The sequence below is a fragment of the Coenobita brevimanus genome, chromosome 69, assembly GCF_032717465.1.
Source record: "Coenobita brevimanus isolate Jiangsu-jjx chromosome 69, ASM3271746v2, whole genome shotgun sequence".
In the NCBI taxonomy this organism is placed as follows: domain Eukaryota; kingdom Metazoa; phylum Arthropoda; class Malacostraca; order Decapoda; family Coenobitidae; genus Coenobita; species Coenobita brevimanus.
The window spans coordinates 18124843-18137105 of NC_137022.1; the positions used below are offsets into that span (position 1 = coordinate 18124843).

At 41.4% G+C, this 12263-nt stretch overlaps 1 protein-coding gene across 1 annotated transcript in view; it reads right to left on the reverse strand.

Annotated features, from left to right (window-relative positions):
- Positions 1-12263, reverse strand: part of LOC145406106 (cGMP-dependent protein kinase, isozyme 1-like) — a 664176-nt gene that overhangs the window by 246249 nt on the left and 405664 nt on the right. The window contains exon 2 of the mRNA XM_080277304.1: positions 1452-1636. Within this exon, the coding sequence (XP_080133430.1) occupies positions 1452-1636 (185 nt within the window). The remainder of the gene's footprint in view (positions 1-1451; positions 1637-12263) is intronic.

Here is a 12263-nt window from a genome sequence, read left to right on the forward strand (position 1 = left end):
CGCGAGAGCCCTCCGCAGGAGCAAGTGCGAGGGGCCAGAAGGACCCACGAGCACTTGTTAACCTCTAGGATACACAATTCGCTCGACTGAACTTCCGTGAAAACCTGTTTACGAGGCCGATTTTTTCACTCTTACAGAAGTAAAAAATGTTACGCCCAAGGTTTAGAGCTTGATTTTACACACCTTATGCCGCAAACCAGAGCATTCTAGACCAACTGGTTACTGAGCTTTTGCCTGCCAAAGATTGTCAAAAATTGACACTGGCAACCCTTACATATAGGGAGAGAGAGAAAAAAATGCACTAACATTAATTTTGGTATTATAGAATGAAAGATCTTGATTTTACACACCAGAAAATGTATAAATCATTCTCTTATGTCAAATGTTTACCACATACCCACAGCAAGAAAGTACTGTAGCTGGAGGTGGAGGGAGTAAGAAAGGGTGGAGGGGGGGAGAATGAGGGAGGAAGGTGGAGGGAGGATGGTGGGTGGAGTGTGGCACGGAAAAATCAGCTTTATAGAGTTGGTAGGAGGAGCTGTGAGTCCAGTCACATGCGAGGGAGGAGAGGGAACAAAAGGTTTGGGGTTGAGGTAGGTGGCGAGAGGGCGGTGGGGGATCACCCCCTCCACCGTGGGCAGGGGCCCAGATCCTCCCCTCTCCCTACTCAGGACTTACTTCTCATTGGTTTGCAATGATATACGTCACAATCAACCAAGAACATGAATTTAATTGGTCGTTTAACAGTTACTGCCGGACACTCCTCTTTTTCCTCTGTTTCATTCCCTTCTTCCCCTTTCTGTCTTCAGACTTAAAAATGCACATGAGGAGGAGGGCCAGAGAGAAGTGTGAGGACACTTTAAAAAGTATAATAGCTTAGATTTCGTTCAGGGGAAAAATTTAGAGATAAGTAACGTAAAACTGTAATATGAATTTGGCGGAGGAACTGAATAAATTATAATTTCACCTTCCGCTACTACCTACACATTTTCCTGCACCATTCAGGCAAAAATAAAAATACTGTATTCAGCTCAGCTTTGGAAATCCTGACAGTCAGTGGGATGTATAGACAACTGATGAGACGTTTAGCTATTTTATGCAGTAATTTTATTCAGCTGAGGAAAATCATAGCCAACAGTGGGTTTAAAAGTATATCGGTAAAATGTATAATGCGCACAGTAAATTTTTGGAAGTATAATGTGGAGATAATGAAAATGTTTAAAAGAAGTTGTAACAGTAAATACCATACCAACAATGGCAGTTTTTTTTTTTTTTTTTTTTTAATGTGTCCGACTCTGTGCATAGGCTTCACAGCCTGCTTTCAAGGCCCAGTAGCCCTCCTACGTACCGTGTGTGTGTGTGTGTGTGTGTGTGTGTGTGTGTGTGTGTGTGTGTGTGTGTGTGTGTGTGTGTGTGTGTGTGTGTGTGTGTGTATAAATTAGTGTACTCACCTAAAGTCCTTGTCGAACCTCTGAATGTGTATCTTTTCTGCGGTCTTGCTCTGGAAACACGATTCTCCTGACACGCCCTGCTTCTTGGTCATGGAACCCTGGCCTGCCATGGAGTGTTGCTCATGGAGGGTGGAGAGGAGGTCCCCATCGCCTGTATACCTCACTTCCTGCTGCTGCAGCACGCTCTGTGACATTAAATGGAAAATACGTTAGTTACTACAGCGTTCCCCATCCCTGTGTAACTCACTTCTTATTCCTGCAATTTTGCAACGAATATAAATTTATATTATGTGAATAAGATATTTTCACAATTAACCCTTCCTAACCATCAGTTTCTGTTCTTGTGAAAACGACATTTCATATCACATTTCTCGTTTTTTTTTTTTTTTTAGTTAGATTTACGATTAAATATTATATCACCACAGTCAAGAATACTATATTAACATTTTAGTTTATTCGCAATAAGGTTATTTCCATCACTGGTATCTACTGAGACACTTTATGAGTGTGGAGTGCATAAAGCGATATAACGTTTCGGGGTTGTTTCCATGTGGAAGCCAGTAGCCACGAGGCAAGCCGTTACTATGGTGACCAATATATAGCAACCTAGTGACCTACCGTACTGGCAGCCTGTATCTTAACATATATATTCACCCACCTGTCTGGTCCCAGTGGTGTATTAACAGCTGTTTGGGTGGATTTAATGCAGTAAGACATTTTTTATTATCCTAAGAGAAATTAGTAATGCAGTATACGATACAACTTGTAAAAAAAAACTGGACCGTGGTGTTCCCGTGCGGAAGATGTGTGAGACAGATGGTACTGGTCTGTCAACTGCTTATGACATAAAGAAACAAAGAGGAAAAATGCTGAAATTATATGCAGGCATTGAATCAAAGAAGCAAATGAACATTAGAAGAACGATGAAAGATGGTAAGATTACTGAGCATGATCGGGTGATGAAATTGGTTCAACAACATTGGAGTGATGGAGTGGACTCATCAAGTATCTTGATGGTGAACCAGGTTCATTTGTTTCATAAAAAAATCAGAATAGAACATGAGTGTGATTACAAGAAGGATAATGGGTCAGATGGTACTGTTGAGTTTTTATACGTAATTTCAGTTGGTTCCTGATGAATTATTTTGTGACATGTGGCCTTCGTTAGTCCGGCAAAGCTGTTCATCTGGCAAGGCTCTGGAACCAAAGGCGCCGGTAAATTGGTGTGATACCTGCATATTATAATCCTAAGTGTGTGTGTGTGTGTGTGTGTGTGTGTGTGTGTGTGTGTGTGTGTGTGTACTGCAGCATAAACTGGAAAATGGATTTTGATAAAACCTGTCAGGATGGTTATAGTTGGGACCCAGATGAGCCAGTCTCAATTTCAGGTCAGTTGTCACTCTGTAGGGGTGTTTTGGTCTCTATTCTTTGTCGATATTAGTGTTGCAGTATGGGCATGTGGAAGACGCAGCAGGACATTTCCTTGGAATTTCATGCATCTTTGAAATGAGAGAGAGAGAGAGAGAGAGAGAGAGAGAGAGAGAGAGAATTTCTACAGTTCGAGGTCTTTAACTTCACTAATGCTAAAAACAGACTTTATTCAGCAGAAAATGGTGATAGCTGTGATGGCAGCTATGATATCGCTGGTGGTGGTGAAGGTCGTAGTGGTGGTGGTGGTGGTAGCTATGTTGTTGGTGGTTGGTAACTTTGATGATGATGGTGGTGGTGATACAGCTGATGGTAGCTGTGATTATGGTGACAGTGGTGGTAGCTTTCAGAAACGGCTTTCATTTGGGCGATTGCTTTGCGGACGGATAGGGCTACAAAGCAGGTGTTCCAAAACAAAGCATGGTTCAGTGACGACTCTGATTTGGACAATATTGTGAAGTGTATCAACAAAGTACTTAAGCCGTAGTTATTAAAGACCCTTTGGAATGTGCCTTAAGTCTCATTAATAAGTGAGTAAATAAAAATCCAGAAACCGTAACAGTTCATCATCGAGCTGTGCTTACAACTGGCAATCCGTTCTAGGAATTTTCAGTGTTCCTAAAATATATGATTATATATACTGTATATATATATATATATATATATATATATATATATATATATATATATATATATATATATATATATATATATATATATATATATATAAATGAGCCGCATTGTTTGTTTGGTTGTTTGTCCTTCAATCACGCCCAATCCAAGGGCCAGAGACCGCACGACCCATATATATTCTGAATCAGGATAGCCCAAGGATGATTTTAGCGAGGTCAAAATTCAGATCTGGGTCATTTGGGAGTGTTCACCTTTTTGGCCCGGCCAACGCCAGGTACCCCTGCAGCCAAATTTTTGGCGTGGAGACTCACATGGCATCCAGTTCGGACTTTGGCTATGTGAAGTTGACCTCCGAGGTCATTTGAGGTCACTAGTCGGAGGTCTTTTGAGGTCACCGGTAATACGCGCTCAAACAACTGCACCCAGCAGCCCAATTTTTGGCATGGAGACATACATGATCTCCACTTCGAGCATAGGCTATGTGAGGTTGACCTCCGAGGTCATTTGAGGTCACCTGTCGGAGGTCATTTCAGGTCACCATTAATAGTAAACACGTGCGCACAAATACTGTGAGTTAGCCTGCGAAAGCTGAAATAGAAATTTCCTGGACCTCCTATAATCACGCTTCAAAAGCATAAGAGGTATATGGTCCTTCTGGAATAGAAAGAAAGATTGAATGAGAACAAATAGGATTAAAGTGTTTGCCATTCTGGTCCGGCATATTGAACTCTTTCACGCCACCTCTACTACCATCACTACCACTTCAGTTCTAGAAAATCCAGATAATTTTCTTCCAGATAGAATGAATCCAGATACACTACCCCCTTTAAATGAGTCTCTAGAAATTCCCTCTGCACATTCTCCAACTACTCTTAATTTCTCTGCTACATCAGCACAGCTCCCAGCACTGCCGCAGACAACTACCACTACTTTTTCTGCTACTCAACCCAGTTCATTATTTACTTCCACAACTTCCCAATTTCATACTGCTCCAGGGATGGAGAACCCAGCTCCTCCTCCACAGTCCATATATTTGGACGATGGTAACCTCCCAAAATACACCGCTGAAGATAATTCTGTGTCTATCTATGACTTCCTCAGAGAAGTCGAAACCAATATTCACAATCGACAAATCACAACTGAATCCCTAAAAGTCTTGTACCTTAAAGGCCGGTTATATCAAAGCAAATCACAGCTAGGAGCCCCACTCTGAGCCGGTTATTTCGAGCAGTGCACCACATTCGATGAAGTCAGTCAGAAATTAATACAGCTTTTTTGTAATCATTCCAAGGCCGAGTCTCTTATTATTATCTTTAATCTCCTCAAACAAATGCAGGAGGATATAGAAATTCCGACTAAAGATGCGACACTTTGAGGCAGCAGCTGCAGCAAAAGCTACAAGCTCAGAGATAAGCCAGTTATTGCAAGATAATCCATGGGTAACTCGTGGTGATGGAAATCTATCTATCTATCTATCTATTGCCAGAGGCCTTAATCCTGTAAGGGGCGGCCACAAACAAATCGCCTCTGTCGCCCTGTCCCCTGCCATTTCATTGCCCTGCCCCCAGCTCACACCCCCTTCTCTCATATACCTCTCCACTCCTTCCCTCCATCTCAGCCTTGGCCTCCTTCTCCCTCTCCCCCCTTCCACCTCACACATATACACCCACCTCGTCAGTCTCTCACTCTCCATCCTCTCCACATGGCCAAACCACCTCACTGTGTTTCTCCTAAGGTCTCCTATCACATCCACATGCACACCACAACGCTCCATCACTTCCTCATTTGTCAGTCTGTCTCTCTATGTGACTCCACATGCTCCTTTCAAATAACTCATTTCCACTGCTCTCACTCTTGATTTGTGTCCTTCCAAGAAGGTCCAAGCTTTACTTCCATACGTTAGAGCTGGTATCACAATAATGTCATGTAGTAACTTTTTCACCTCCATGCCCACTTCACTGTTTCTTATCGCTGCCTTCAAGGAACCAACAACCTTTCTTCCCTGTTGTACCCTTGCAAGCACATCACCCTCTAAACTTCCATCCTTACTCATCACACTACCCAAGTACTTAAACACATTCACATTTTCCACTTCCTCCTCATCCACCCTCATTGTGCATTCACTGACTTCACTTCTCTCGAAGACCATAACTTTACTCCTCCCTTCATTCACCTTTAGATTCCATTTCATACACACTCTCCCAAACTCATTCACCAAGCCTTGCAAGTCCCCTTCGTCTTCACTTAACAGCACAGTATCATCTGCAAACAACAGTACAGGTAGCTTCCAAACACTGCCCTCTCTCACTAGAGCTGCTCTTACATCTGCAGCCCTACCTTGTATGTCTTTCATAACCCCATCCATATACAGATTGAACAGCCATGGAGACATGACACATCCTTGTTTCAATCCAACCTTTAAATAGAAAAATTCACTCAGTTCACTATCCATACGCACCCACATACATACTCTTCACGGCCTTCAACAACTTCCATCTACTCCATATATTTTTAATACTTTCCACAATCCTTGTCTATCCACCCTGTCATATGTTTTCTCCAAAGCCATGAAAGCCACATACAACTTCTTTCCCTTCTCTAGACTTTTCCACTAGAGATCTAAGAATGAATATCTGATCTACACAACCTCTTCCCTTCCTAAAACCTTCCTGTTCTTCTCCAACTAATTCTTCTGTTATTACCCTAACTCTGACATTAAGTATCCTCCCATATACTTTTCCTATTACACTAAGAAAACAAATGCCCCTATTATTACCACACACTTCTTTTTCCCCTTTTCCTTTGTACAGGGGAATATTTATACCTGATTTCCAATCCTCCAGGACTTTACCTTCCTCCCAGGCCAATCTGCACATCATCCACATCCATTCTACTATTATCTCACCCCCATGCTTCAGTATTTAACCACACACTTCATCAATTCCTGGGGCTTCCCCCATTTTAACTTTCCTCACTGCTTCCACAACTTCTACTGATATCTTCCTCTCTTCTCACATCCCTCCTTCTCCCAGCCATTCCCCAGCCACTTATACTTGCATTACTTTCATTCTCTATGTTCAACAGTTCCTTGAAGTGTTCTCTCCATATGTTCCCTTTTTCTCCCTTCTCTACAAGTAATCTACAATTTTTATCTCTCACTCCCCACCTAACCGCTTTGGCACCCTGTCTAACTCTCTTTACCTCTTTCCAGAACATTTTCTTACATTCCCTCCACTTTACACTCAAGTTCCTTCCAAATTCCTCATTCACTCTCTTACTAAACCTTTCACCTCTTTCTTCCTCTCTACATATAAGTCTTTCTTCTGTCTCAACTTCTTTCACGCCCCTGTTCCTCATCCACTCACTGTGACTATATGCTTTCTTCTTTAATGCCACAGCCTCTCTCACCTCTTCAGTCCACCTTGCTGTTCCTTGCACTGCCTTTCGTTTTCTCTTTACCCCACACACCACCTCACATACTGCACAGATTTTTTGTGTGAATATCTTGCACAAACCATCCACGTCCCCCATCTGCTCCAATCAATATTTACTCAGTCGGTCCCCCACTTCCCTCTTATATTCTGCCTTTTTCCATTCTCTTGTAACTTTTTTCACCCTCCTTGTACGAACTACTTCCTCCTGTCCTTCCCTTCTTCTATTTCTCCATTTCGTTTGGGCTTTGATTCTGACCACCAATTGGTGGTGGTCAGAAAGTCCACTCCCCCAACCCTCTATATACTCTTGCAACCATTACACACCTTCTCATCCTTTCATCCACGCACACATAATCAGTCATTGCCTTCCTTTCATTCATTTCACCACCTACCCTTCTCTCACTCTCCATGTATATCTGTGGACCATTTTGTGCCCGAGAGGGTATTAGCTATCACCAACCCCCTCCCGGCACAAATGTCCACTAAAGCACTGCCATTCTCATCCATCTCTGCAGGCACACCCCACTCACCAACTACTCCATCCACCTTCACATTCCTTTCTTTTCCATTAATATCTCCAGTCAAAAACACTTTCTCATTCCTTTCAAACTTTTCCATGCATGTTTCCACATTTATCCAGAACTCCTCTCGAACTGCTTGCACGATCTTGTGCATACACGCACACAATCGCCCACATTTGTAGTCCAACTTTCAGTCTTACCCACACAATCCTTGAGCCAACTGATCCATATTCTCCTATATTCTCCTTCCATCTGTTACTCACAACAATACATACTCCTTCTTTTACTCTCTCATTCTCACCTACTCTAGCACATATACCCCATCCATATTCTTATTGTTTCACACTCTCACCTCGCCATTTAGTTTCGGTTAATCTACATACATCCACTTTCGCACCCTCAAGCACCTGGACAATCTCTCTTTCTTTCACCTCATCATTTGCGCCCCTTACATTCCATGTAGCTATCTGTACCATGTGATGGAAATCATATTGCTAAACTGGAAGATTTGGGAGACTTAATGGGTTACCTTAGATTTATCAGCTGGCTGGATAGTAAACAACAGGAAATAGCCTTACAGATAGGCTTTAATCCAGAAAACGAATTCCTAGACTTCTCAAAGGTGATAGCAGAAAGACTGGGATCAAGAATCACTCGCCAGGCAAGTATTCGCACCTCAACCTCTCACACCGCGAACGGAACAGTAAAAGTCTTTCATGCCTCTACGACGTCATCGGATTCCTCATGTTCACGACCGACTACCAGAGGCAAACACAAGTCCAACCCGTCCTATACCAGCCCTTCAACTGCCCACAAGGCGAGGGCAATACGGGGTGCTTCCGTTGCAGTTTATGATACCCGCTGATACGTGCACTAATCATCACGTAGGCACTCACACACTACTAAATACATATACTGTTATACTTATACACTTATTCACTGCTAGTTCTAGTTTGCAAGCTCAAGAGATTAACAAGATATGATTACATAGTATGGATACGACAGATACGCTTTACTGTAGAAATGGCCTACTTGATTATGGTACAAAGGTTTAACTGCTGGTAAGACCGAACCATAGCTATTACATTAAGCAGATACGTCACACGATAACATTATTTAGTCTGATTATCGTACGTTGCTTAGGTTAACCCACTGATGACATGACGTAGGTTTAATAAAAATTGATAGATTTGAAGAAATAGCCGGGATTATACAAACTTGTTACATTTTGACTCTTCATAGTATTTTAACTAATTGCATTTCTCAGACTTATCAATATTTACAACCATCATTAGCCTCATTAATGACCTCACGAAATATTGAAATATAATGGTAATATATTGCAAACTCAGTTCTCTCCTGTTAATGTAATCTGCTTCTCCCGCCATTATAAAACTGATTTTATTAATTATCAAACGATCACTGAGAGAGAGAGAGAGAGAGAGAGAGAGAGAGAGAGAGAGAGAGAGAGAGAGAGAGAGAGAGAGAGAGAGAGAGAGAGAATGCACAAAAACAAAAGCGGAGAGAGCATAGGTAACACTAATAAGCCACTAACATTAAGGCAGCCATGCTCGTAGTGCATCTCCAAAAATTTATTTTACCCCTTTCACTCTCTCAACACGTCCCAGCCACCACCACCTCGCAGTTTCCGTTCTCATCACTCATCATTTTCAACCTCTTCCCGATCGCCTACTCACTGCCATTTCATTTTTCCATTCACCATTCACTTCTACCTAATTCCCTCCTATCCCATCCCCTCAATTTCTCAACTTTCATATCCTTACCGCTTAATAACAGAACAGATACGTTACTTATACCCTGTAACAAACAGCAAAGGAAGAGTCAAGGGGTCTTTTACTGATTGCTTTCCTCTGTACGCCTGAGTAGCCTGCCTACACCTTTACTTTCTCCTTTCCAGCTCTGTCCTCGTTTTCGTTGGTCACCCCTCTACCTTCCTTCTCCTCTAACCTATCCCCTTCCCCTGTCCTCTCGCTTTCCCATTCCCTATAACTACACCTATTCCTTCTTCCCCGTCACCTTTACTTTCTCCCACTTACTCTCCCCCCTTCCTCCCCTTCTTAGTTACTCCCATCTCATCTCTTTCGCACTCTTCTTCCAGTTCGTCGTCCCATTCCCCTTTCCACTCTCCTAAATTCCTCCTCTCCCTGCTTCATACCACAATCCTACTCCAAGTCACATTCCCCCTCATCGTTAGTCTCTTCCCAATATCTACCTTCTACCTCTCTCTTCCTCATCCTTCAGTCCCTAATCTCTCCCTTCCCCCTGCCTTCTCCCTCTTCCCTTTCTTCTCCCTCCATCTAACTCCCCTGCCTGTCACTCATCCTGTCTGGACTGTCTTGAGGGAGCGACAGGGGGAACTGGAGGGAGCCGTCTTTCTACACCTGCACACTCTCTCTGTCTCTCTCTCTCTGTCTCTCTCTCTCTCTGTCTCTCTCTCTCTCTCTCTCTCTCTCTCTCTCTCTCTCTCTCCCCTAATAACATTGACAAGCACAAGTGTCATATGAGGATGGTAATATAAAACGTTGGAGCATAACATAAAAGAATGAAATCGTTATAAAGACCTATGTAGTGCCAGTATCAAGATTACCGTTCCTAACACTAGCAAAGAAGATACTATGAAGAAACACTCTCTCTCTCTCTCTCTCTCTCTCTCTCTCTATACTGTATATATATATATATATATATATATATATATATATATATATATATATATATATATATATATATATATATATATATATATATATATATATATATATATATATATATATATATATATACTTCCTTTATGCAAAAGATTATTACACAGTACAATTTTCATTTCCATACCTTAACAAGAACATTGTAATATGAAAGCGTATGAAGCCTAATTCAGTAAAATTACATTTTTCAGATCATATTTTAGGAAAATGGACTAACAAAATTAGATTTTTAGTGTCTATCCAAACGACGCTTTACAAGGATTCTAATAACTTAAATAAAACGGTCCACATAAGCTTCACTGCACTGCCGGATATTTTCTTCAACGGGACAGTAATTGCCTAAACTAACCCTTCTTCCGAGGTGGAATGGAATGAGAGTGAAATACGTGATGCACGGGAAAATCTAAGTGTGTGTGTGTGTGTGTGTGTGTGTGTGTGTGTGTGTGTGTGTGTGTGTGTGTGTGTGTGTGTGTGTGTGTGTGTGTGTGTGTGTGTGTGTGTGTGTGTGTGTGTGTGTGTGTGTGTGTGTGTGTGTGTGAAGCCTGCTCACGTCATCAGCAGTACAGCCAGAGCGCGAACATCTAAAAACATATAAACCGACACAGTACGAGGGCGCACTTTAAGTATAAATCATGGTATGGATTCAAACCCTAGAATTTCTCACTAGCAGGTATGAGACAAACGCACGTCACCTGAGCCCACCGAGAATTTGATAAACTTCTTTAAAGCGTTAAAAGGGTTTGAAAACAAAAACAGATATGTAAAAGTTCTTCACATTCATTCAACATATACCTGGAAGTGGGAGCAGCTGAGATGATCAAATAACCAAATTAATTTTCAAATTTGTTAATTATATTTCCATCATCGTTGTTACCAGTAAATGGTACAGGCTTCTGGGCTTGTATACTTCTTAACGAACCGACTACATCAGCACTGGTCAGGCAGTGGCATTGCAGTGGGAAGGATTCAGCAACATATAACATAAGTAAATAAATATAAGGGAAGCAAAAACAAAATAAAAAATGGAAACTTAGGTAGAGTATCTCCTAATTAAAATGAAATCTTTTCTTTTACATCATTATGTGGCTATACCCTGGATGAATCACTTACGTGTGACTGATAGGCTATAAGCACTGCCAATTGTTAATGGCACTGACTGAATAAAAAATTTGTTATACTACTCTTAAAGTACATACCATATTGCTTTCATATACCAGTTACAGATCAATTCGCAGATACCCCTACACCCGCAGCCTATAAGAAATTTATGTCAATGCATTACGACGACAATGATATTAATATTCAGTGAGTGGCTAATTCCACTTCAGTGCTACTTTTGGCAGCGCATATCAAATGATTTTCGCGTTTTTTTAACTCATGCCAGGTATTTTTATTATTATTATTATTATTTTTTTTTTTGTAACGTATGACATACTCTGAGGACCCGGAGGACGGAAAAACCCGTTTTGCTCTTTTGGCCTGTTCCTACACTAGTTCTATGAAAAAGGTAGATCTTATCAGTAATATTCACGTGGTTATAGAATTCTCTCTCTCTCTCTCTCTACCACAAGCACAATCATCAGTCCTAATCACACATGAATAGAGATTAAAAAAAGAGAAATAAAAGAGAGGAAGAGAGGGAAAGAAGGAACGAAGAAAAGAGTAAAGAAGGAAAACTGGAAGGTGGATGAAAGGGACGGAAGCAAGTAGATCAGCAGTTATGAAGGAAGAGTGAAAAGAGAGGAGGAATGAAGGGAATAAGATGCGATACACAACAAGAGGTATTAGGGAATTAGTGGAAGGAAAAAGAAAGACAGACATGGGAAAAAAACTAATGGTAGGAATAAATAAGTATGGAGGAAAAAATATAAAGTAAAGAAGTAGCTGTGGTTGGAACTCCAAGCTTATCTGAACGTAAACTGACTGAAGTTGCCCTGCTGTCGTAGTTGTCAAGCTTCTTTCTGGAAATAGGGAGGAAGTAAGGGTATGTTTGCATAAAAGAGCAGTTCCACTCCCTGGGCACGTCGGTGCCAACATGCGAAGACGTCCCTCTCAAGTACCTTGAGTAAAAAA